Below are 27,700 nucleotides of genomic sequence, written 5' to 3'. Positions count from 1 at the left end.
TGTTCTCGTTTAGGTTGTGTCTCTTATGATCCCTGTGTCCTAGTTTGCCGCTGTTTCTGTTATTGTCATCCTGCTGGAGGAGAGCACGGTCGCTCTGCTGCTCTTAGAGAAACACATCTGTCCAGCTGAGTCCAGCATGGAAAGCTTTGTTCCTCCAGAGGGAGTTCAGTTTGAACAGGAAGGACTCTGTGCTGGTACATCTGACACCACAGGGGGCGCCACAGAGTCAGAGAAGAAAGGAGGAAGTGTCTAAAGGAGGAAGCGCTCAGTCAGAGAGCAGCGTGCAGAAAGAAGAAAAGATGTGAGTGTTCATTAACATTTTTACCAGTTCACTGTCAGACTGTAACTTTAGCAGAAAGAACTTTATATAAAACAGGAAGTTTCCTCAGTGAGCTCACAGCTGAGGGCAGAACATCAGCCAACAGACTGACCAACTGTTACAGCAAGAAAAGAAACTACAGAAAGATAAAGATTGTTTTATTTATTGTTAATCCAGCATGAGTCAGAAGAACTTGTGAACAAAGCGTTTGTTCTTGATGGAAGTGAAACCGAGAAGATGTCCACAGAGACGTCATCTCCACAGAGACGTCATCTCCACAGAGACGTCATCTCCACAGACTGCTGAGTCTGACTTCATGTCAGCAGCGTGGTTGTTGGCCACCACACGTCTGAATAAACGTCTGATAAACTTTGATTTGCTGGCTTCCAGTATCCGTCACTCCTTTATGTTGCCTCTTTTGTACCATATATTTGACATCTGGAGGAGTTTTAGTCTTTGCCCCTGCACTGTGTGAGGGGGTTTGTTTAGGTGGGGGGCTGCTGTGTTCCTCTGGCCTGGGGAGTAAATGGTGAGTCTCTCTCTCTCATGTCCGCCGTGTCTCTGCTGTCCCTGCTGTCCCTGCTTCCCTCAGACCGACTGAAGATGAGTGATGTGGAGGAAGAGGAGGACAGCCGTCCGTCCATGAAGGGGGACGGGTCCACAGAAAGGCCTCCAGACTGCAGTGATGAACCCTCAGACACAAAGTAAGGCACTGATGTCACTGAATGTACCTGATGAAACCTGACCCACTAAAGGATCCGGACTCTACAGAGTCGTCTTTTAACTCGTCGACAAACATCCAGTTTCAGAACAAACACAATAACTTGTGTTGTTTGTCATGTTGGTATTACAGAGGGAACACAGGAAGGAAAGTCAGAGACACAAACGACATGATGTAGCTGCAGGCGTCTCGGTCTTTATCAGGGCGGTTTGGCCATCTGGCAGTTAATGCCAGAGGGGCTGGACCATTTGTTTTGGGGTGGGCCGGTCAGATTGATTATAATATCAGCGTTTCCCACACAGGCTTTACTTGGGCGGGCCACTCGGGTACAAAACGGCCGCCCGAGTTTATGTGGCGACCCATTTATGCACTTTGCAGAGAAAGCCAACAGATGCTGTCTTTTGGCCTACGCAATAAGACGCAGACACGGCGGATATTTCCCCAGCAGGGACCAGGTAAAGCAACAGTGAACACATCGATGCAGATTTATTCGGGTAAAACGTTGGTTTCTTATTAACCACAAGCGTCCTCCAGGCACCTGCGGCTGACAACAGAATTGCGAGTGCTGTGTCATTTCAGCCACTGATGGAGAAAACCAAACAGGGCGACACACAGAGGGAGCGAGAAAGAGGCAGGGCAGGCCGCTGTGTTTGCAGCAGAGGTGTAGATGTGTGGATGTCAGGACTGAAGGCAAAGAGAGCAGATTCGAGTAGGCTAGTGAGTAACCACTAAAACAAAGGTGGAGAATGAAGTAGATTCAAAATGGTTAAACAAAACAACTTAAGCTACTAGAAATGGAGATATACTGTCATTCTGTTGGAAACACTGAATATATATATATATATAAAAATACACTTGCACAAGTTTACTATGGTTAGCTATAATAATAAAATGCCTAATAATAAGAATAAAACATTTGGCCCAGTTGGCAGCAGCCGGCCTGGTCCTGAGGTGGGCACTCGATTAGTAAAATGGGACATTCAGTCATAATTAAACACCTGATCAGAGAGAGTGCAACATCATCTGATTATCAGTAAAGTTCCTTTTGTCAGAACAGAAAACCAGAAACCTTTCTACTTCTGCCGTTTACCAGACTTGTTTTTATTCATACTACTACTAACATACGTGTAGATTTGATATAAACGTGTGCCAGTCCCATTAAATGTTACAAATCTGTTACCTATGGTAGAACTACTGCTTATAGTTTTTCACCATCTGTAGACAAAGTAGTGGAGTGTGTTTGTGAGTGGGGATGCGCGGTAATGTGGGCTGGTGTGGCTGAATTTCTGTCCCAGCCGCCCCGGGTCCTTACAGACGTGTGACGGTTCAGAAGCAGTCCGTTTATCTTCTCCTTCGTACACTTGTCTCCCCTGCATCTAAACCTGCAAATAAACATGCTTAACCTGTGCACCTTTTGCTTCTCCAGCCCTACAACCAGACATCTTTTACAGACTTTACTGTGGTTGTTGACCACTGTGTGACCATGGCAACCACACAAACCACAGTTAGGGGGACGGTTTTACTGATCTGAATGATCCACAGGTTCAGTGAACAGAAACTGGTAAGGGATGTTGCTCTCCGTCTTCAGCTGTGGACGAGAGTCCAGGTGGCGTTCAGGCCGGTAGCGGTGGAGGTAGCTCGGAGCTGCAGCCAACCAAGGTGAACTGCTGAACAACACAAATCATTCTGACATGAATTCTTTGTTTCCACAGGTGGAGAGCAGGGTCTCCAGCATCCAGCTGTCTGTCGATGAAGAGTGACTGGTCCAAACAGTCTCCTCCAAACTTCAGTCATGAACCTGGACCCTCAGACACAAAGTAAGAGGCTGGTTCTACTGCACAAAGTATTCTTTACTTCAAGCAGACAGCTCACAACTGTTGAGTCAGTGATTTTCTTTCTTTTATTAAACAGAAGACAGAAAAGAGTTCCTCCGAGCCTCAGCTTGTAGTAATTGTGGTAACCTACATGTGAAGGGCCGCGGCAGCATCTAAACAGAAGAATGTTTCCATGTGGTTTAACGTGCTGAAGTTGAGCAGCTTCTGTTCTGACCTCCATTGATGAAAACCGCTTTTGAGCTTCAATCTGCTCTTTTGCTTTGAAGCGATTACTGAGGTGACAAAAGAGGCTGACATTAATCCAGTCCTCCCTACAGAGAGGAATCATGTACTACAAGCCCAAAAGACACAATCTTCGCATTTTCCCCCCAGTATGTTCTTAGTACAACACTTGAAATCAAAGTCAAATAATATGTAGCCATCTTTCTAATTACATATGTTGAATCAGTCCCGATCCAGTGCAAAATGTTTAGATCATTGTAGACAGTCATTCTGGCTCTATACAGAAGATTAAATCTACAAGCAGCAGCAGGAGTTTGCGAGACACGCCTCTAAATTATCGCATGTTTTGGACTTGTCACAAACAAGTTAAATGTAACTTCCTGTGTCCCCTAGGTGGCGCTAGACAACACCCGCTAATTATATGATGTGTACCAGTACAAGGTGTGGACCACGCTGTGCCATTTAAATCAAAAGGTTTTTATTAGAAATGGCTTATTTTCTGTTGCCATTAGGTGGACACTGAGTAATGATTGACATGTAGATGTGTTCAGGGCAGGACTCAGTTACAACATCTGCCTTTTTGATTGCGAATCATCAATTTTCAACGCCATTTTCACGTGTTATATGTAATGGTAAATTTGTGGGTTTGTAGCTGACTAAACAATGACTGTGGTGAGAAACAGAAATTTGAATTGAAACCTCTGAACACATTACTCCACTTCTAAAACAACTGCACTGGCTCCCTGTTAAATACCGTATTGATTTTAAAGTTCTTCTCCTCACCTTCAAAGCTCTCCATAATCTTGCTCCTCCTTATCTCTCTGAACTCCTTCTGCCCACATGTCCACAATGGGGTTCAATTCAGAGCCTTCAGCTATTGTGCACCTCACCTTTGGAACTCCCTCCCTCTATTCATCCGTACGAGGGAGTCTCTATCCTCCTTTAAAACTTTTCCTTTATTTCAAAAGGCCTACCCCACATAACTCCACCCTCCACCAGCTTCATGATGAACTACTTTCTTTTATTTTTTAAATTGTTTTTCTCTATTCTATTTTATCTTAATCTTAATTGTGTCTTTATTGTATTTGTCTCCTTACTGTTTTGATCTATTATGTGTCCTTCAGTGCTATGAAAAGCATATTGTTATTATTAGTTCTAAAGAAATGTCTTTGTGTCCACAGAGAGAGGAAGAGGAGTCCTGTTCCTGTGGAGGAGCAGCCGTCCTGCTGTGCTTTGTGTCAGGACGTCCTGAAGGATCCAGTCTCTACCAGCTGTGGACACTGGTTCTGCAGACGGTGCATCACCTCATACTGGGACCAGTCTGCTTCATCGGGACACTCCTCCTGTCCCCAGTGTGGAGACAGATCCAGAACCAGAGCTGGACTGCAGACAGCCAGTCAGAGCAGCTCTGTACAAAGTAAGACTGGACATCTGTCTGCTTCTTCAGATATTCTGATATTGATGGTTTTTATATTAGTAATGAAAATAAGCACCATTTAATTTTTATTTATATATATAAATGTGGAGATGGTGTCTGCCTCCTGAACCCAAACTGGAACCTGGTTCCACAGGAGAGGAGCTTGATAGCTGAACGCTCTGGCTCCTAGTCTACTTTTGGAGACTCTAGGAACCACAGGTGCATTCTAAATGCACTACCTACCTCACTCAGTCCGCCACCCAGCTCCAGGTACAGGCCATGGTTATCTCTCACCTCGACTATTGCAATACCCTCCTTGCAAATCTCCCAGCTTGTGCGGTGAAACCCTTACAAATGGTTCAGAACGCAGCAGTGCGTCTGGTTTTTGATCAGCCCAGAAGGACTCATGTCACTCCATTACTCAGTGACCTCCACTGGCTCCCCGTGGCCTCCAGAATCAAATTCAAGTCACTAATGCTGCATACAGAGTGACTACTGGGTCTGCACCATCTACCTAAACTCCATAATACAAACTTACGTTCCTTCTCGGCCGTTACGCTCCTCCAACGAACGCCGCCTGGCTCTGCCATCCCTTCACACAAAGCAATCCCAGTCCCTGTTCTCACCTGTGACACCACGATGGAGGAACGAGCTACCACACGCCATCCGAGCAGGAGCGTCCCTCTCTAACTTCAAGAAGCTCTTGAAAACTCATCTCTTCCGAGAACACTTCCACTGATAACACCTCTAACTCCTAACCTCTAACATGCACTTCCTGTGCTCTTCTTCTTCTATCTCCTTACAATTATTGTTTTGATTGCACTTTTTTTTGTTTTAATTGCACTTTTTGTTAACTCTTACTTCCTTCCCTAAGTATGTACCCCATTGATGTGATATGTACTATGAGCTCTTACTAGTATTTATTGCTGCTCTTACTAGTATGTTTTGTCAGTTGTAGATCTGTATTTGATACTCTGTTGATGCTTGTATGTTGTTCCTCAAATGTAAGTCGCTTTGGATAAAAGCGTCTGCCAAATGAGTAAATGTAAAGTGAAGAGGATTGGTCCGAGGACAGATCCTTGAGGAACTCCATGAGTAACTTTGGCGTGCATGGAGGACTCATCGTTAACATGTACAAACTGAAATCGATCTGATAAATAGGACTTAAACCAGCTTAGAGCGGTTCCTTTAAAGCCAATGAAATGTTCCAGTCTCTGCAATAGGATCTGATGGTCAATGGTATCAAATGCAGCACTAAGATCTAATAAAACCAGTACAGAGACAAGTCCTTTGTCTGATGCAATAAGGAGGTCGTTTAATAATTTTCACCAGTGCTGTCTCTGTGCTATGATGAGCTCTAAATCCTGACTGAAAATCCTCAAATAAACTATTGCTCTGTAGAAAGTCACACAGCTGTTTAGCAACTGCTTTCTCCAGAACCTTAGAGAGAAATGGAAGGTTAGATATAGGTCTATAGTTGGCTAAAACATCCGGATCAAGTTTGGGCTTTTTCAGAAGAGGTTTAATTACAGCTACTTTAAAGTACTGTGGTACATAGCCTGTTGATAGAGATAGATTGATCATATCTAGTATAGAGGTGCTGACTAAGGGTAAAACATCTTTAAGCAACCTAGTCGGGATGGGGTCTAAGAGGCAGGTTGATGGTTTAGATGAAGAAATTATTGGAGTTAGTTGGTAAAGATTGAGTGAAGCAAAACAGTCTAAACATATCTGGTTCTACAGCTGTTTCTAAGGTTCCTGAGTTAAGAGATAAGTCGGTGCCAGTTGAGGGCAGGTCTTGGTGAATTTTGTCTCTAATAGCTAGAATTTCATCATTAAAGAAGCTCAAGAAGTCGTAACTACTGAGAGCTATGGGAATACTTGGCTCAATAGAGCTGTGACTCTCTGTCAGCCTGGCTACAGTGCTGAAAAGAAACCTGGGGTTGTTCCTATTTTCCTCTATTAATGACGAGTAGTACGCTGCTCTGGCATTACGGAGGGCCTTCCTATAAGTTTTAAGACTATCTTGCCAAATTAAACGAGAATTTTCCACTTTGGTGGAACGCCAATTCCTCTCAAGTTTCTGCGATATTTGCTTTTATTTGCGAGTTTCAGTATTATACCATGGAGCTAACCGTCTTTGTTTTAGTATTTTCTTTTTTAGAGGGGCTACAGAGTCGAGTGTCATTCGCAGCGAGCCTGCAGCACTATCAACAAGATGATCGATTTGGGAGGGACTGAAATTAGCATAGGAGTCCTCCGTTACTTTGTGACTAGATAATGTATTTAGAGCTGATGGAATCGCATCCTTAAATTTAGCTACAGCTCTATCAGACAGACATCTTGTATAGAAATTTTTGCCTAATGGTGTGTAGTTCAGCTGTACAAACTCAAAAGTTATCAAATATGTCTGTGAAGATTCTCAGTCATCCAGGTCATAGTTATCCAAAGAAGGTTAAAGTCAAGGGCAACAAGACTTAGTTGAAGATAATAGAAGATGTTTCGTCCCTCATCCAAGAGACTTCTTCAGTTCTGACTGACTGGTAGGGAAACTCAGCTATTTAACCTCTACAAATGCATGGCTGAACACAGAAGGCCAACTCCTCAGGTCAAGACACAGCAGTCTACCTACATCTGAAGGATAAAGGACACGTTTGAGGATCACCAGGTGCACAAGGAAGCCATCTACACCTGGGTTGAAAAGCCATTGCTGAACAGAGGAGGGGGTCTACGCCACCACTTATCCCCCACTTACAATGCTGTCCTTTCATCACTTCCCAGGAAACTCAACAAACGTAACCTATTGGCCTCAGGCGAAAATGCCAACGATGGTTGTTCAGACTTGGCCACAGGTGGTCCTAACGACCATAACAACTGCCGTTACTACAGCCAGGAGCACTAACGAAACAGCGGTATCGATGATCCTGGCAAACAACCCCACAGAGGTAAAATAACTGAGTTTCCCTACCAGTCAGTCAGAACTGAAGAACTCTCTCTTGGATGATGGCCGAAATGTCTTCCAGTATCTTCAACCAAGTCCAGTTGCCCTTTTTAACCTTCTGTGGATAATCACCACATAATCTTTGTTTCATCTCACATTGTTTCTCTTCTTTAGTGAGAGGTGGTCTGCAGGAGGTTTTAGATGAACATAAGATCAGTCTGAGGAGGAGATGTGAACGTGTGACTGAAGGAAGTGATGAAACAGGAAGTGGAACCCTCCTCAACAGGATCTACACTGAGCTCTACATCACAGAGGGACAGAGTGAAGAGGTTAATACCCAGCATGAGGTGAGGCAGCTTGAGACAGCTTCCAAGAAGAAGACCCTCCATGACACTCCAATCAGGTGCCAGGACATCTTTAAAGCCTTACCTGGCCAACAGAGAGCCATCAGAGTGGTTCTGACCAACGGCGTCGCTGGCGTTGGAAAAACCTTCTCGGTGCAGAAGTTCACTCTGGACTGGGCAGAGGGCTCGGAAAACCAAGATGTCGGTCTGCTGGTTCTGCTCTCGTTCAGGGAGCTGAACTTGATCAATGATGAGCGGCACAGTCTCCTCACGCTGCTCCATGTTTTCCATCCAACATTACAGAAGGTCCCAGCAGAGAAGCTCGCCGTCTGGAAACTGTTGTTCATCTTTGATGGCCTGGATGAAAGCAGACTTTCATTGGATTTCCACAACAGTGAGGTTGTGTCTGATGTCACACAGAAGTCATCAGTCAACCTGCTGCTGACAAACCTCATCGAGGGGAATCTGCTTCCCTCGGCTCTCGTCTGGATAACTTCCCGACCTGCGGCGGCCAATCAGATCCCTCCTTCGTGTGTCGGCAGGGTAACGGAAGTACGAGGCTTCACTGACGCCCAGAAGGAGGAGTACTTCAGGAGGAGAGTCAGTGATGAAGAGCTGTCCAGCAGAATCATCTCACACATCAAGACCTCCAGGAGCCTCCACATCATGTGTCTAATCCCAGTCTTCTGCTGGATCACTGCTACAGTTCTGGAGCACATGTTGACTACAGAGCAGAGAGGAGAGCTGCCCAAGACCCTGACTGACCTGTACTCACACTTCCTGCTGGTTCAGATAAAGAGGAAGAAGCACAAGTACGATGAGGGACATGAGACGAGTCCACAGGAGCTGACGGAGGCTGACAGGGAGGTTCTTCTGAAGCTGGGGAGGCTGGCGTTTGAACAGCTGGAGAAAGGAAACATCATGTTCTACCAAGAAGACCTGGAGCAGTGTGGTCTTGATGTCACAGAGGCCTCGGTGTACTCAGGAGTTTGTACAGAGATCTTCAAAAGAGAGAGTGTGATCTTCCAGAAAACAGTCTACTGCTTTGTTCATTTGAGCGTTCAGGAGTTTCTGGCTGCAGTCTACATGTTCCACTGTTACACCAGCAGGAACACTGAGGTACTGGAGGACTTCCTGGAAGATGGGGATGATGATGGGGATGATGATGAAGATAATGACAATGATTATGATGACTATTATGATGACAACGGAAAGGACAATGACCATTACCCATCTCTGGATGTCTTCCTGAGGAGCGTCATGGAGAAATCCCTCGACAGTAAAAATGGCCACCTGGACCTGTTTGTTCGCTTCCTTCATGGCCTCTCTCTGGAATTCAACCAGAGACTCTTAGGAGGCCTGCTGGGTCAGACAGACAACAGTCCAGGAATCATCCAGAGAGCCATCAACAACCTGAAGGAAATGAAGGCTAAATTTATCTCCCCTGACAGAAGCATCAACATCTTCCACTGTCTGATGGAGATGAACGACCACTCAGTACATCAGGAGATCCAAGAGTTCCTGAAGTCAGAGAACAGATCAGAGAAGAAACTCTCTGTGATCCACTGCTCAGCTCTGGCCTACATGCTGCAGATGTCAGAGGAGGTTCTGGATGAGTTAGACATTGAGAAGTACAACACATCATGGCAGGGACGACTTAAACTGATCCCAGCTGTGAGGAACTGCAGAAAAGCTCGGTAAGTCCAGATTGTAAGCAGCTACCATCACTATTTCGTAGTTTCTGGCAGGTATCTGGAGACACAACTAACTGCAGCCACCAAGACTCCATTTCTATTTGTCATTTCAAGTGTCTTCTATCTAGATAAAATCCAGATAAGACTCTTTCATTTACACTCAACAACCTTGTCTCTGTTGGACAGATCACAAATCTAATTGTGTCCGTCTTGGTTTTCCCAGCTGTATATGAGGGTAGACTCTACTCAGTGCAGATGGTGGTGGTGGTGGTAATGCATATGCAAATGTAGGGAAATGACAGCATCACCAGATGAAGAACTTCTGCACTTTAGCGGTTTTGTTACAACATTAACAGTCAAGCAGCCACTATGCCTATTCATATAGGGTAACATCAAGTTAACCATGGAGATAACCTTCTATGGGCAGTAAAGAGATGGAGTGTAAATTGCCATCACCTTTCGGGTAGATCCAGGTAGCACAGGTTAATTGTAAATTTATACGTATCGTCACAAAGTTTGTCCTGAAGTTACCTAGATAAGCCAGTTACCTGGCCTCATAGTACAGGCCTCCCTTCCTCCCACCTTACTCCGTTGTTTTTAATGGAAGAAACACTGCGGCTCAGGAGAGGGAATGAGGCTCACTCTGTACAAACAGGTCTGCAAAATAAAACACAATACTTCAATCATAATCAGCTAAACATATTTTATATATTATATATATATTATTTAGTTGTTGCCATTATGTATTTTTCTCTCCTCAGTTTCTGGTAATAGTTTACAATATGAAAAAACCTTTCTTGATATGACCAAATCATTTGGATCTTTTTCTATTTAAAAGTATTCATTGTTATTGCTAGTGTGCATCATGTGTATTATGCTTTTAAATCACATACTTTCAATTAATTCTGTACTCCCAGACTTCCTGAATGTTGGCTCTCAGAGACTCACTATGAAGTGGTGGTTTCAGCACTGAGGTCCACCCCATCCCACCTAAGAGAGCTGGACCTCAGAGGAAGCAGGCTGCAGGATCCAGGAGTAAAGCTTCTTTCTGCTGGACTAGAGAGTCAACACTGCAGACTGGAGTCACTTTCGTCAGTTCACTTACTGTCTTCTGCTCTTGTAGATTTTAAACTGACCAAACATTTTAAACATGACACAAAAACTGAACATGATAAATTAGGCATTCATCTTTTAATTTCACATTTTTGTTTTACAAATGTTCCTTTGTCTCCAATAACTGCCGTTTGTCTCATACAGTGTGAGACATCTCTGCTACATAGAGTTGTCAAGCTTGTTAAGTGTAGTGTGTTGAATATTATTCCACTCCTCTTAAGTGGCTTTTTGAATATCTTAAAGAACGGCACACCAGAACATACTAAACATTTTTGAAATTACTTTTGTGATGCAATTTAGCATGTTTTGATTAAGAAATGGACAACCAATACTGGTGAGACTTCCTGCAATATTCCTGCAGTGTGGTATCTGTTGCTTGATTCCTTTTTAGAGTCTCTTGCTCTTAGCAAACCTATGTCACACCTGCCAAATGCCAAGGTGGAATACCATGGCACCAGATGACATAGTCACAGACAGACAATTTCTTTACAAATCTGAAAGAATTCATCTTGTAGAAATGTATAATAGTTTTTGTAAACAAACAAAAAAACAAAAAAGGAACTAAACCAAAACTGCTGGGTTATATTTGTAGTGTGGTGTGTAGATGGTGTTCGGAAAACAAAAGTCAAAGTTTTTTTTTACCATATCATATTATAATATAGATTTTGCTTTATCAACAGACTTGCTAATTGTGGACTAACAGAAATCAGCTGTGGCTCTCTGGTCTCAGCTCTGAAGTCCAACCCCTTTTACCTGAGAGAGCTGGACCTGAGCAGGAACAACCTGCAGGATTCAGGTGTGAAGCTGCTGTCGGCTGGACTGGACAGTCCACAATGGAGACTGGAGACTCTCAGGTCAGACACCACTTATGACGTACTCACACTAGGTGATCCGTACTGGATCCAGTACCTGAGCATGTTTAAACCCCAAAGTCCAGTTTGTTTGACTAGTGTGATCACTCTGTACCCGGCCTGCTTCAAGAGGTGGATTGGGTACGGTGAGGTTGGACTCTAGAATGGTGATTGCTAACCGTGTCTGAGCACGGAACTCGGACATGAACTCCAGTGTGCTGTGCGAAAGAGCTAGTCATAGTGATGACGTGGCACGGGTTCAGAACACAACACGCAATGCAAGTGCAGGCCAGTGGGGGAGTGGTGATGGGGGAACAATTGTGCAGGGACACGGTACAAAGTACCCAGGCCTAGTGTGAGTATTCCCTTATTTAACATTTGGATGATCTTCATGGTGTATTTTAATTTGTTTTAAAGCAGTAATTGTGTAGTCATTTTATTTTAAAATTAAAATATTTTGATGGCACACTGACTTGTAATTGGGTGAATGGTGTCTGTCACTACTCACCCAGAACAAACTCATTTAAAATGGCTCTCTTCAATGTGAGATCACTTTCAAGTAAGACTTTTATCTTAAATGATTTTATCTTGTCTGCAAATCTAGATTTTATGTTTTTAACTGAATCCTGGTTGCAGATGAATGACTATAGCCAGCTAGCTGAACTGTGTCCGCCTCAATATGATTGCTTTAGTCAACCGAGGGTCAGTGGTCGTGGTGGTGGGCTAGTGAGCGTGTATAGGAAAAATTTTAAATGTCATCAAGTACGCTGTGATGAATTTAACTCCTTTCAAGTTCTCACTCTTAAAGTTGGAGGGCTGCAACCTATCATATTTGTTATAATTTATCGCCCCCCAAAACCGCCTGGAGGATTTTTATCAGAACTTCCTGAATTTTTATCTACTCTGGTTTTAAATTATGACAGAATTGTTCTTTGTGGCGATTTTAATATTCATGTTGATGACCCCACCAATGTTAATGCAACTGACTTTTTAAATATGGCCACTTCTTTTAACTTCAAACAACATGTCAAAGGGCAAACACATAACCGTGGTCATACACTGGACTTGGTTTTTACCCTGAGTGTCAGCATTTCCTCTGTGGAATTAGTGGACATGACCATATCTGACCACAGATGTATGGTTTTTAGCTGCGATTCGCCTGTTACTCATGCCGCCTCACCAAGCTCTGTGTGTTCTCGCGTCTTTAATGAACAAAGTGTTTCAAAGTTTTGCGCATTCTTTCAGAGCCAAAGCCAACACCTGTTGACAACACCAACAATCTGGTCGATCACTTCAATCATATCTGCTTGTCGTCACTAAATATTACTGCTCCTCTAAAGGTTAGGCCTACGTCTAAAGCTAGTAAGCAACCCTGGATAAATGACAGCATTCGCAGCCTCAAAAGGGAATGCAGGAAAGCAGAGCGCAGATGGAAAAAATCCAGTCTCCAAGTCCATTACCTCAGTCTGAAGGATTTATTAATTAACTACAATAAAATGGTTAAGGATGCGAGAACACACTATTTTTCTTTTTCAAAATTTTTACTGAAAGTAATAGATTCTGTTGGGCCCCATTTGATCTCTGTTTTCAACAGCTCCCTATCTACTGGTTGTGTCCCTGATTATTTTAAAACGGCTTGCGTGAACCCACTTTTAAAGAAACCTGGTTTAGATCCCTCGCTCCCACATAATTTTAGACCAATTTCAAAACTGCCTTTTATTGCAAAGATTCTAGAAAGAATTGTGTCCAAACAGCTGCTCACTGTGCTGGAAAATAACAAATTATTTGAAAAGTTTCAGTCTGGTTTTAGGAAGTACCACAGCACTGAGACTGCCCTGCTTAAAGTCACCAATGACCTTTTAATGTCTGCTGATGAAGGCATGTGCTCAGTCCTTGTACTCCTGGACCTTAGCGCTGCTTTTGACACCATTGATCACAACATCATGTTAGACAGACTGAGGCACTGGGTGGGGATCTCTGGTTCTGCCCTAGAAAGGTTTTCATCCTGCCTGTCAAATAGGAAGTTTTGCGTGTCTGTAAACAACTATGTCTCTTCATTCTGTCCAGTTAAATATGGTGTGCCTCAGGGGTCGGTCTTAGGACCCATTTTGTTTTCCTTGTATCTGCTTCCCCTTGGACATATTATCCATAAACATGGCATTTCTTTTCATATTTATGCTGATGACACACAAATATACTTCCCTGTCAGATCCACAGACCCTGGAATGCTGAGTTCACTTAACAACTGCCTTTGTGAAGTAAAAAAATGGATGTCAAATAATTTCCTCCAGCTGAACTCAGACAAAACAGAAATCCTGGTCATCGGGTCTCAGCAGATGGCATTAAGCCTGTGGCAAAGAACCTTGGTGTTTGGTTTGATAGTTATTTAAATTTCAAGCAGCACACCACAAAGCTTGTTCAATCATGTTTTTATCAACTTAGAAATATAGCAAAAATCCGATCTATGTTAACTTTTAAGGACACCGAGACCATTTTACACACCTTCATCTCATCACGCCTGGATTATTGCAACAGCCTTTTCACCTGTTTAACCCAAAAATCTATTGATCGACTCCAGACTGTCCAGAACTCAGCTGCCAGGCTTTTAACCAGAACAAAGAAATATGACCACATTACTCCTATTTTAGCTTCATTACACTGGCTCCCAGTATGTTTTAGAATTGACTTTAAAATTCTATTGATCACTTTTAAAGCTCTTCATGGCCTCTCGCCTTGTTATATTTCTGACCTTTTAGTCCCATACGCACCAGCACGTACCTTGAGATCCTCGGGCAGAGGTCTGTTGTCTGTTCCAGAGTCTCGACTGAAAACTAAAGGGGGCAGAGCGTTTGCTGTCAGGGCCCCGAGGCTCTGGAACAGCCTGCCCGAGGAAATCAGGTCGGCTGAGTCAGTGAACTCTTTTAAGTCCCTTCTTAAAACATACTTTTATAGGAGAGCTTTTCCCGATCTTATTTGACTTTATTTTATCCCTTTTATTTTATTGTATTTTACTAATTTTATATTAAATTTTCATGCTCTTATCTTTTTTTTGTATTATTCTTTACACTTGTTAAAGCACTTTGTAACTTGTTTTTGAAAAGTGCTCTACAAATAAGGATTATTATTATTATTATTACTCCACTCCCGGGGGCCTGGTATTGCACTAAATAGCATTGGAATCCCGGGCAGGAAGTCTATCACAATAATAGGGTAATGCCTTACGACACCAACATGACTCTAAAGCAAGCAAGCTATAAGACGAAGCAAAATGTATATAATGTACTGTTACAACTGTGGTAATTTGTGAAATGTGGGATATGTTGTGATGGGTTGACGACCTGTCCAGGGTGTACCCCTCCTTTTGCTCGATGTCAGCTGGGATTGGCTCCAGCCCCCCGCAGCCCTGTACTCAGGATAAGCGGTTGACGATGGATGGATGGATGGATGGATGGTATATGTTGCCGCCTGTCCTATTTCCTATGCAAATAGGTCTGTGTTATAACATCTTTATGATTTGTTCCCCTAAGTTTCTCCTCTAAGGTGAATGGTGGCTGCGGTTCCAACTGGTGGCAGTTGATTGTGAAAAGATAGAAAAATGCCAAAAAGCAGATTTGTTAATGGTGGCCAATTGTAATGTTGTTCAGGTTCCATAGGGTCGCTAGAAAGCAGAGTTAAAGAGGTGGTGTTCTGCTTTTTGGCTTTTTCCCTCCCTTTATTGAGTTATATGTCTTTTTTGTGCATGTAACAGGTTTGCAAAGTGAAAATGCCTGAAGTCCAGCCCAAAGGGAGTTCCCATCGCCCACTGCTCTGAAGTGCCTGAAAACAGCTCATTTGTAGTCCAGCCGTTTCACTTTCATCCCAGCTAAATGCGCGTCATATAAAGCTAGCCAAGCGGCTAGTCTGACACGCCCTCAAAAACAGCGGCGGAAAAACAGTGTTGTTGTGGTGTAGAGACAGAGCTCAGTTAAAACTTTATGGATAAAAGATACTTTTGTTACAGATTAATAACTCACCACTCTGAAACTCTCGCTCCAGTCCATGTTCCTGGTCGGCAACATGTAGACACGTTTTATGATAAAAGCTGGTGGAGAAAGGTGTGCTACCTACTATTGCTGCTCCTACAGATGAGGCGGAGAGAAACACATCAAGGACGGAGCCAGAAGTGTCAGAGAAGGCTGACATTTCAGCCACTGGTGTGGAACCCGACCCTGTCTCTGTACCTTTTGTGGGTGGTATAACTACAGGGGATCTCTGTTTATCCCTTGGGATAAAGGAGGTGGAAAACTGGATGAAAAGAGCTTGAGGTGTTAGCTATGCATCTTCACATCAGGGCTCTTGAGCTGAAACACCCTTTGTCTCCACCCCTCAGTATGTTGCAAGCTTATTAATTTGTGCCTAAAGTCTATCTGCAAAAAATCAGGATTTAGTCAGAAAATTGCCAACCAGACATACACGGAATTTGCAAGCGCTAAAAGGGTTCTGTTTGACAAATGGTGCCAGGAATTTAATGTAAAAAAACTTAGATGACTTAGTGAGAGAATTAATCTTGTTAGAGAAATTCAAAAACTGTTTTCCAGAACAGATAGTCCTATTTATAACAAAAAGTGCCATCGGTGACAAAAGCAGTTGTCTGGCTGAGTTTATTTTGACTTGTAAAACTGTGTTTATGACACTGGTAATTCTTGGCCTAAATGTAGCCAAAGTCTTTATAGGCATGTCCTGCCACTCAGCAGCCATCTTGGTGATGCTTCCAGGCAGTTCTTTTGGACTAACAAGACCAGGCCTCTATCTGAGTGAATGGGAGGACAGCCAGAACTGCACTTTCCCTTTTCACTGGGACATAAAAACTGCATGTAGAAAATCAACAGGAAAATCTGATAAAAAAAAATCGCTGAAAAAGTTGGACAACTTTGCCCCATGAGTAGTTAGACCCCTAATGTCAGTGGAACCACACAATTGGCTAAAATATGTTTCCCACCCTGGCTGTTAAAAGAAGACGGGTGGCTTTCTAGCGGGAGGGGTGGGACAACCGCCATCTTTGCTGTTACATGCTTTCCCTATAGAGTTGTATTGATGATTCTTAAGGTGGCATGTCTCCTCTATAAAACCTCTCTCATGTAGCGTAGGAATGTTAAATCAAATCACCAAAGCTAGCGCTTAAAACTGCATTACCAACCGCTGGTGAGATTCATGAATTCAGCTCTTAAAAGAAAAGGACAGCCTAAAAGTTCCCGCTGGTGTGGGTTTGGTAAAAACTGCCTCTCCATATCTCTCTGAACCTATACCTACAGTAAACCCGAGTTGGGCGAGGTGGAAAAGCCCAGTGATTAGGACACCAATGATAGGCTACAAAGATTAGATTGGATTATGAATTTAATTTTACTAAATGGTTTATTTTTATTCAGACTGAGTGACTGCAGTTTGTCGGAGATCAGCTGTGCTTCTCTGGCCTCATCTCTGAAGTCCAACACCTCCCATCTGAGAGAGCTGAACCTGAGTGGAAATGAGCTGCAGGATTCAGGGGTGAAGCTGCTGTCTGCTGGACTGAAGAGTCCACATTGTAGACTGGAGACTCTGAGGTCAGTTTCATTCTTGTATGTGTGTGTTAGGGTATGTCTGTCATTGGGCAGGAGGTTTTTCATTGTGATCTCTCTAAATTCAAACACTGACAGAATAAAACCTTTGTTGTGTCCTTCACAGGTTTCTCAATGTTTTGCCTGGATTTTAAGTCATTTACAGCAATCTTTGTGAGATAATGTGGCTAGAAGAATATAATTTAGGAAAGGAAGACAATGAAGCTGAGGCAGTTTACTGCCCCACATAAATCGTTCGAAATTCTTAATGTCTTTTTAATAGCAGAATGAATGGAGCAACAGTGTTTTAAAAGATGCAGGTTTTCCTATTTACGGAGAGAGATGGGGTTGCCCACTAATCGGAAGATTGGTGATTCAATCCCCGGCTCCTTCAGGCTCCACGTCGAAGTGTCCTTGGTCAAGATACTGAACCCCAAATTGCCCCCAATGGCTGTTCCATCAGTGTATGGATGTGTGTGAATGGGTGAATGCAATGTAATGTAACAGGAGTTTGAGTGGTCAGAAGACTAGAAAGGCGCTATACGAATACAGAGCATTTACATTTACATTGACCTCAATACACTAATTTAACAACCACCAAATTCAATTGGCCACTAGGACCCTGATCTTAAAATACTGTGTTCACACTAAGCTGTGAAATCAGCATAGGATGATCAACAACTCTGATTTTGTGCATGTGTATTGTTTCCACTATTTCCTGATATCTCTGTTTTAACAAGAAAAACATATATTATATAAAGGAATATAAACAAATTTTACAAAATGGCAGTACTATTAAAATAACAATATAGACTGAACATTAGCACTTCTACTGAGAAACAGCCTAGTAGTTCAAAGAAAATCATATTTAAAAGAAACCAACAACAAATTAAACAAATAATCAAACACTGACCAGTTGCTGACATTGCTGTCTCTTTGCTTATGTTGCACTGTTATCCATGCTATTATCACAACCCAAGTAGATTCCTCTAACTCCCTATTTTCATGTCTGAGTCAGAAAAACCTGTCCAGACTTTAGATGGTTCAGAAAACCCAGCAAGGAGTTTGCACATAACATTTTTGCTTCTTTACATAGGTTGCCTGTGTGCTTTGGAGTAAGTTTTAGGATGGTAATGATCACCTCTGAGGCATTCTATTTTGTTTAAACCATACACGCCCGAATGCACTAGTAGGTTCCTAATATTACTTCCTATGTCTAGGCTAAAAGGCAGAGGAGGCGAGGCCTTTGCAGGCAGTAGCCTGAACTCTGGCGCACCATGCCAGAGGAAGCAGGGGACAAATATAGAAATATGTGATTATATTATATGTTATATTAGGTTGTTGTTGTTGTGTATAGGTTATACAAGTTTTTTTTCCCTATAATTACAGGCTTAATAACTGTGAACTACTAGAGAGCTGCTGCTTATCTCTGGCTTCAGCTCTGAAGTCTAAATCCTCCTACCTGAGAGAGCTGGACCTTAGCTACAACAAGCTGCAGGATTCAGGAGTGAAGCTGTTGTCTGCTGGTCTGGGAAGTGCAAACTGCAGAGTGGAGATTCTGAGGTAGATTATACAGTATAATTTACTTCTGTTTGGAATCTGGAATCTGCGTTTTTTTCATATCCTATCCTCTCGCAGGTTGGCATGCTGTCTGCTCACAGATGGAAGTTGCGCTTCTCTGGCCTCAGCTTTGAAGTCCAACCCCTCCTATCTGAGAGAGCTGGAGCTGAGGGCAAACAAGCTGCGTGACTCAGGAGTGATGCTCCTGTCAGCTGGACTGGGGAGTTCACATTGTAGACTGGAAACCCTTAGGTACAGAATGTCTTTTTCGTCTGTGCAGATTCTTAAAAACAGAGATGGTTTGATAAAATCTTCCTCTCTTCAGGTTGAAAGACTGTCAGATCACAGATGAAGGCTGTGCTTCTCTGGCTTCAGCTCTGAAGTCCAACCCTTCGTATCTCAGAGAGCTGGACCTGAGCCTCAACAAGCTGCAGGATTCAGGAATGAAGCTGCTGTCCAATCTTATGGAGAGTCCACAATGTAGACTGGACACTCTAAGGTCAGTAGAGGTTGGATGAGCATTTTCGGTCTATGATATGAGCTTCAGAATTATCAGGAAGAGAGAGATAAACATAACAGCCAATCAGTTCAGCCAGAACTTCTCTGATCGTGTGTGAGTTGATCTGAAGGTGTTGTTGTGTTCATCCCTACAGGTTTAAATGAACCTGGACTGAAGAGAAAGAGGACATTATTCATAGATTGTCAACCTGAACACACCTTTATAAAAGATCTCTGAATCTTTTCTGTTCTCTTTCAGTCCTTTTTCTCTGCTTCTTAACCAATTGCTTTACTTTTATTTTCCACTGTTTTCTTAGTGATTGTTCTTATTTTTCTTGCCTTTTTTCCTCTCTTCATGTCTTTCTTCTTCCATTTTTGCCACACGTTTTTATTTTTTTATTTTTTTTATTTTTTTAAACATATGGTTGAAAGATATGTTCAACCAGTCCAGTTGACATTAATTTTACCCTCCTTGGAAAATCACACATTTCTTATCTGAACCTCTACTCACACTCATCTTCAAACATTGTTGGTTACCACCTTGAAGATCCTTACCAACAACCTGGAAGCTACCAAGTACCATGCTAACATGTTCCAGGAGTATCGACCTCCTGAAACACCTTATCAACTGATTAGAGACTACCATGAACACCGTAGTTACCACCTTCAATACTTGCTCTGAACCTTGGCGTAGCACTGGACAGTCAACTGTGCTGCACAGCCAACGTCGCTGAAATGGCTACAGATGACAGATACCCAATGGTTTTTTGGGACCGGGACAAATGTGGAGCGTTTGAAGCAGGAGGGAACCTCACACAGCTCCAGTGATCTGTTGAAGATCTGCGTAAAGATCCAGAGACTTATTCACATAAAGGTTCTCATTCTTAAATGTTTTTTTTTATTTTTCTAGATTTGTGGTTATTATTATTTTGTTTTATTGTCCATGATTTTTTGAGAAACTGAACAAAACCACTCAGTCATTTTAGCATTTATCAGGTTCTAAGTGATTCAGTCAACAATTACTGAGAGGTGGTAGTGTCTCATATACTGTACTTATACAATACATACATGTAAATGCATAGAACAGACTGTATTCATGCGTGTGATTGTGAAGTCCGTTTGCAGTTGTTGATTGTTACTGCAGCCTTGTGCAGCACTAAGGCCCAAGACAAATTTCCCTCAGGGCACAATAGAGTTTATCTTGATCTTGACATCCACACTACTACATTTTAGTTTCAAAACGTGCTCACTGCTAGAACACATGCCCCATGTTCAAAGGCTGAATCCTTGCGGAAATGGCAAATTCGAACACCTAAAACACAAGTTTGAAAACTGCTGACCTGTTTTTAGTTTTGACTCCAGCGTAGCATAAGCGTGCTGACATGTAAAAAAGAAGGACTTTGAAAATGATGAATAAGACACTCAAACTTGGCTTCCTGATTCATCAGGCTGGCATAATATGACAAAAACATGCAACATCAGCCCGGTCTACCAGTTTTGAACGCAACATGGATAACAAATAAGTGTTTCTGACTTTGATGTCTTTGCTAGTAGCTCTTCTGTTGTTGAATTTTCTGCAACTGCAGAGTAGACGATCTGCTTCCTGTTTAGCATGCACATGCATGAATGGTAATGTATAGACATGGTAGACAGAGTATAGGTCGAGGGTCAGTGAGGATGGGTGGCAGGTTGACACAGGGTAAAGGTGGCTGTTTGATGTTGGAGCGGGAGAGCTTGAATGTAGACTTATCAAATCTGCAGTAAAAGGCATTAAGTTCATCAGCAAGTAGGTTGTTCTCCACAGAGTTGAGGAATCACCTCTCATTGGCTGAACTGAGCTTTTCAGCGTAGCTCCTCTTTGCTGCTTTGACCTCTTTAGTCAGAGTGTTCCTGGCCTGGTTTTGCAGGATTGTGTTCCCTCTTCTGTAGGCCATCAACTTGGACTGACGAAGCTGCTTGAGTTTAGCTGTGAACCAGTGTTTGTAGTTGTTGAATGTGCGGAAGGTTTTAGTCGGCACACACATGTCCTCACAAAAACTGATGTAAGATGTCACAGTGTCAGTTAGTTCGTCCAGGTCAGTGGCTGCAGCCTCAACAACACTCCAGTCAGTGCAGTCAAAGCAGGCCTGTAACTCCAGCTTTGACTCGTTGGTCCATCTTTTCACAGACTTTACAACAGGTTTAGCAGATTTCAGTTTTTCCCTGTATGTAGGGATAAGATGAACCAGACAGTGATCAAAGAGCTAAAGCTACACGGGAACAGAGCGATAGACGTCCTCTAAAATAGTGTAGCAGTGATCCACTTAATATGCTCTGTATTTGTACACTAATCTGCATTCACCAGTCACACACATTCATACACTGAGCCTAAGTGCTCAAACAGAAACTAACATTCACACACTGGCGGAACAGGGGCAAATTGGGTAATTCAGTATCTTGCCCAAGGACACTTCGACACGCAACCAGGGGGGGCCAGGGATTGAACCGCCAATCTTCCAATTAACGGCCAACCCGCTCTACCTCCTGAGCCACAGCCACCCCAAATATGCTGTCTGTACTTTGGAAGTCCATGGCTGAGGTTAAAGTCCCTGAGAACAATGAGCAGAGCTGGATGTTTTTTCTCCACAGTAGTTATCTGATCAGTCAGGGTAGTAATTTCCTCAACACTCACATCTGTACACCAACCTTTGCTTAGATAGGAGCAGATACCACCTGCCCTTTCCCCGAGAGCTCAGTTACACGTTCCGCTTGGAGGAGATTGAACCCCAGCAGGTGAAGTGAGCTGTCCGGGATATCCTCACTGAACCAGGTTTCAGTGAAGCACAGGGCATATTTGTTCTGTTGAGGAGCAGAAGTTAATTTATCTCGTTGCCAGGAGTATCAACTGGAGTGCAGTAAGAAATCCAGGCTGCCTCAGTTTTACGAGCGCACCAGTTTGCTTCCCTCTGCGTCTCCGGGAAATTTCATAGAGGCCGCTGCTCCTTCAACCAGAGATGCTCACGTCTTTGAGCTAGAGTCCAAGTCAAGTCTCAAGTCTCTCAATGTTATTACGAATCCTGTACCACCTGCTGCGTTCAATCCAGGTTGCTAATAAAACTGAATGGCTATAAGGAATTCTGTAACTGTAACCTGTTTTTCATTTACAGAGCACAATGCAATTATTGACAGCTTATTAAATATTGTAAGTCAACACACCACCAGACTCTCAAACCAGTGGAACGTTATAACTAAATAAAACTGTAAGGTTACATGATCAACAATAAACCTGTAACCTCTTTCCAGACAACGGCAATAATTAACGTGATGGCAGCCAGCGGGACGTAAATAATTACGTTAATCGACCACCACAAGTTTGGCAAGTAAACAAACACTCGTTCATCTTTTCATAACGAAGGACAGTCAGAGTAAACCTCCCGTAGCTCGTAGCTGAAGCAAGAAGCAAGCTAACGTTAGATGGCCAATGCTGAGCTAAACATGTTTACTCACCACATATTTGCGTTCAGCGTGTCTTTGTTTGGGTCTCGTTGTATGAAGTTTTAAAGCCAAAGTTTATGATGAATGGCGGAGCAGCTGCGATGTTCGAGTCTGAAGCCTTTTGAGGACGAGTCTCAAGTCGAGTCCCCATCTCTGCCTTCAACTAACAACTCCAGGAGAGTTTCAGGTTAAATGAAATTCGGTGGTATAGTATAAGCAGAAGGTCCAATTTCTCTCTGGTAAACTTGACCAGAGAAGGACAGCAGCAAACAGAAACACAAGAAGTACGAGAGAAGCCAGTTGTGGTCTTTAATAGCGCAAGGAGCTCATCACTCCAGCATCGACTTCTGTCCGTTAGCTGCCAGTGGACTTAACAATTCAATATGAAATGTTTGTTATTACCTCTCAGCCTCTTCATGGTGGATAAGATATGCTGTACCTTTATTACTCTAAGTTCTTGTTGGCACGGCAGCACAGAGGAATGTAAAAGAATAAAATACAATAAAAGTGAAATCAGTTAGCATTCTTATGTAGATGTATAGATAATATACACACTGTATAAACACTATATACAATCAATATACAATAATAATCCTGTACAATCAAATACTGTCATAATAGAATCTCCAAAGCTCTTTGAGGCTCCGGGGTGGATGAGTCTGTGGCTGAAGGAGCTCCTGAGCTGCCTCCCCTGCACACCACAGCAGAGAAGATGACACAGGCCACTACAGACTGGTAGAACATCTGCAGCAGCCTGGTGCTCACATTGAAGGACCTGAGCCTCCTCAGGACGAACAGCCTGCTCTGTCCTTTCCTGTAGAGGGCCTCGTGTTGTCTGTCCAGTTTGTTGTTGAGGTGCACCTCCAGGAACTTGTAGGTGTCCAGCATCTCTACCCCCTCACCCCTCACAGGGGTGTGGAGCCTCCTGCTGCATCTGAAGTCCATCACCAGCTCCTTGGTTTTTCCTGTGTTGAGCCAAAGGAGGTTGCTTTCGCACCATCCGATGAAGCTCTCCATCAGGTCTCTGTACTCGTCCTCGCTGTCGTCCGTGATACAGCCGACGATGGAGGAGTCATCTGAGAACTTCTGGAGGCGGCTCGTTCCAGAGTCGAAGCAAAAGTCAGAAGTGTAGAGCGTGAAGAGAAACGGTGACAGGACAGTTCCTTCATGTGTGCCGGTGCTGCCCACCACGACGTCTGACAGGCAGCCATGCAGCCTGACATACTGTCAGTGAGGTAGTCAGCGATCCAGGCCACCAGGTCCTGATCCACCTGCATCACCGAGAGCTTCTCAGCCAGCTGGAAGGACTGGACGGTGTCAAAAGCACTGGAGAAGCGGAGGAACATGATCCTCACAGTGCTGTGTGGCTTCTCCAGGTGGGTCTAAGCTCTGTGAAGCAGGTAGATGTCAGCCTGGTTCGCAAACTGCAGAGGGTCCAGGCCATCCTGTACCAGGGGCCTGAGGCGCTGCAGAACCAGTCTCTCGGAAGTCTTCATTACATGTGACGTTAGTGTCACAGGCCTGAAGTTAGAGCGGTCACTCAAACTGCTGCCAGCTGCTCAGCACACACCTGAAGCACCCTCGGGTGGATGTCATCAGGCTCCCTGGCTTTGTTGATCCGAGTTCTGGCCCCTGTACCACAAAGCAATTTCAACATACCCAGGATCTATTTTTTCATCTGGCTTCACTAACCCTAACAATCATGAACATGAAGCTGGTTATCAGCTCTGTAGGTCAGTCCAGGGTTTCCCAATCCAGCCATGAGTAGGTTAACAGCAAAGGCGGAGTTAGCAGCAGATGACCAATCACAGACATGAACAAGTCTACTGGCAGCAGAGCGGCATATTCTACAGAAATACGACATGGTCTAAGTAGCAGAGCAGCAGCTGACACAGGCAGGCAGGCAGAAAATCTCAGACAGTGTGAATGAATGAATGAACAGGCGTAGTCTGTAGTAATGTGTTGATCTGATGCCTTCTTATTATGACAATTCCTGCCTTATTCTTTCTGTGTGTCGGCACCTCGGGCAATGAATAAGTCGTCGTTCCAGGTCACTTTAAAAAACTTCAAACATCAGATTCATTTATTTGATCCACTGAAAAGTGTCCCAAACATTGTTCTAAATAACCTTCATAAAGCAACAAAACCGAAAAACCATTCATGCCATCAAAGGTGTTCAGATAGTGGTGAAAGACTGAATCTCAACATTTACTGAAAACTCCCCCACATTACCTGCCCAGGTAGCAAAAGATGGCGCTACTTGACCAGTCTCGTAATTTCAACAGACCGAAGTACATGCTCAGAATATTCAGCCTTACATAAGCAACAGGCTGTGAGAAAAATAAAAACTATAAAACTAAACTAAACAAGTTTTGAAGTGGTGAGCTGGTTTACTATCACATCTTAAAACCCTACAAAAAGGCCGTAGTAGCCTGCTTCAGTCTCAGTTGGATGATATCCTCTATAAAAGTTTCTCCACAACACTGCAGCCTATAAAACAGGAATAGTTGACTTTTTTTTGATACACCATGAGGCTGTTTTATTATAAAATATGATCATCCATCCACATCATAGTAAAACACTGCCAGGGAACATTTATTACACAGTAATACTTTTACTTGTGGTACCACATTTAAATACATTTTGCTGATAATACTTACATGCTTTTACTCAAGTAAGGTTGTGAATGCAGGACTTTTACTTGTAGTATTTTCTCTGCGTGATATCTTAGATATCTGCTTTGCCTCCGAGAGGGCCAAAGTAGGAGGTCTGTCTGAAGCTGCTGGTGAAAATGTGAAACTCATCTGATTGTGTAACATCAAAGAGTTGTAAGTTTAGAGCGAAACGTTAAAGCAGCATTTTGACCAAAGAAGAAAGTAAAGATCTCTCTTCAACGTGTCACTGGATGTTTAGTTCAGTTCCTGTTTCCCAGAAGCATCACAAGGCTGAGAGGATTTCATTGTGTCCTTTCCAACACTTACACTTTGTGATGTCTCAGTGTTGGGGTGGTGATGGCGCAGTGGATAAGACACATGCCTTTGGTGTGAGAGACCGGAGTTCAATCCCCAACTGTGACCCATCCACCAATGTGTCCCTGAGCAAGACACTTATCCCCTCGTTGCTCCAGAGGCATGTTTTTTTTTGGATAAAAGTGTCAGCTAAATGAATAAATGTAATATTACAGGCTGTATCTTCAGCTCCACAGACACAACGCTGAGGAACTTTCTGGCTCTGCTTTTAGAAACAAAAGCGTTGATAGAAACGCTCCTAACTTCTAAGGTCACTCCTGGTTCAGGACTTCAGCTGGTAGTTTGTAGGTTTGGACAGCAGGTGGTGCTGCAACATCACCACAGTGTCCTGCACTCAGCTGCAGATTAAGTTTAACCTTTGAAAACTTTGGCTTCATATTTTTTATTGATAAAAATAATAAAGAGAATCTTTTATAATTTACAGATCCTGTACAGTTACCAAACACAAACACTCTAATAATAACGATAAAAAACCTGGGAGGAATAATAAAACTGCTAATGATAAAAACACCAACAAACAAACTAGAACAATTCCATTATTTTTTCATTTACCCCATTCTAACCATTATAAATTGACTTTCTTTGCCTGTTTGTAGTTCACTGGAATAAAATACTTGCTGAGGAGAAGAAGAAGAAATGGATTAACAGTGTAACATCATTTAAATCAACTGTCTCTTCCTAAATGACTGCTCCTGTTTCACCCTGATGGAAGTTATTATTAGGCTGAAATAAGAAGGTGTTACATTCACGTCTACAGGACACGGGATACCACACACAGTCACACAGCAGTGACGCTGCAGGATCCACATGCTGACATGTTTTAAACCCCCTTCATCTTCAGTGTGAGCAGGTTTGTCCGTTTAGAATCGCAGCTTGTCGTTAATGAGAAACACCGAAACAACTCTCCAACATGTGATACATTTCTGAATTCCTCAAGGTTTCGATTTTATTATGTGAAGAAATTAAATGTGTGTGATACTTTGACAAAGCGCTTCTCACCATTTTCAGTAACATGTTTGTTTATTTTAACAAATGTCAGCAGGCTGGATTATTAAATTATTATTAAAGCCTCCAACATGTTTTCAGAAATATTAATCTTATTTATTTATCCATTCTATTCTGAAGCACACCTTAAACAAAGTGAGCAGGCTTTACCTGCATGCATCACCTTCTACACAGAGATTGGCATCAAAAGCTCGCAGGCTGCATCTCTGTGGTTCTGTGTTGACGCACACTGAGGTTCCTTTTTGTATCACTTTATAGGAATGTGTGATAATTTCATTTTAATAGCCTTTTACCTGCAACATGCTGTCTCACATTACCACACCACGTTTGGTGCTTTGGGACACTAAGAAAATGTCCCAATAAAAAAAAAATCAGAATTTCAAAACAATATATTTTTCACCCGTCCATGTTTATTTCCACAGTTTATTACTCATCAAATATTATGACAATCTGAAGCCCACGTCATTTCTCTTACCTACACATCTGTACTTCACTTGCATATTTCTACTTTTGCCACTTCATACTTCTACTCCACCACTTCTCAGCTTTTGTTACTTTACAGGTTACAGATGTTCGTCCCTTTCCTGTCCAGTGAAAACCCCGTATCTCCAGGTGTTAGAGATAACCTGCAGGATGAAGAGCTCCTCCTCCTCCTCCTCCTCCTCCTCCTTCAGCTGAATAAACTCTTTAAACCTCCCTCAGATCAGCTGGAAAATGCATCGACATACGTGGTTCTCACAGGACAGCGACGCTACTAACACGTGATGATCTTATAGACCATGATGCATTGCTGCAGATGAAAGTACCCAACAGGATATAAAGGAGTTAAAATGCAACATCCACATTAATGCAGCAGGAACATTAATCCAGAAATAGAAGATTTTACTGCAACATGAGTACTTTTACTGCAATACTGTTACTGAAGGAAGGCTTTGAACTTTAACTTGTAATGGAGTATTTTCACAGAGTGGTGTTAGTACTTTTCCTGCAGTAGAGGATGTGAAAACTTCTTTGACTGACTGACAGCAGCAAGTGTGTGTGCTGTCTGTCAGTGCTCGTCCTCAAATAGAGCCCTCTCTCTCTCTCTCCCTCTGAAACACACTC

At 42.9% G+C, this 27,700-nt stretch overlaps 1 protein-coding gene across 1 annotated transcript; it reads left to right on the top strand.

Annotated features, from left to right (window-relative positions):
* Nucleotides 1-412: 412 nt before the first annotated feature.
* Nucleotides 413-20,172, top strand: LOC119897669 (NACHT, LRR and PYD domains-containing protein 12-like). Its single transcript, XM_038711552.1, has 11 exons — nt 413-1,023; nt 2,753-2,857; nt 4,279-4,514; nt 7,630-9,496; nt 10,411-10,584; nt 11,287-11,460; nt 16,863-17,036; nt 18,420-18,593; nt 18,669-18,842; nt 18,916-19,089; nt 19,244-20,172. Exons 1-11 carry the CDS (start codon nt 866-868, stop codon nt 19,251-19,253), a joined length of 3,420 nt encoding a protein of 1,139 aa, XP_038567480.1. The 5' UTR covers nt 413-865; the 3' UTR covers nt 19,254-20,172.
* Nucleotides 20,173-27,700: the final 7,528 nt, after the last annotated feature.

The sequence above is a fragment of the Micropterus salmoides genome, unplaced genomic scaffold, assembly GCF_014851395.1.
Source record: "Micropterus salmoides isolate LMB-PRFRI ecotype aquatic unplaced genomic scaffold, ASM1485139v1 Ms_hic_scaffold_1, whole genome shotgun sequence".
NCBI classification, from domain to species: Eukaryota; Metazoa; Chordata; class Actinopteri; order Centrarchiformes; family Centrarchidae; genus Micropterus; species Micropterus salmoides.
Note: the sequence above shows the minus strand (reverse complement) of the source record. Positions and strands in the feature narration are given on the sequence as shown.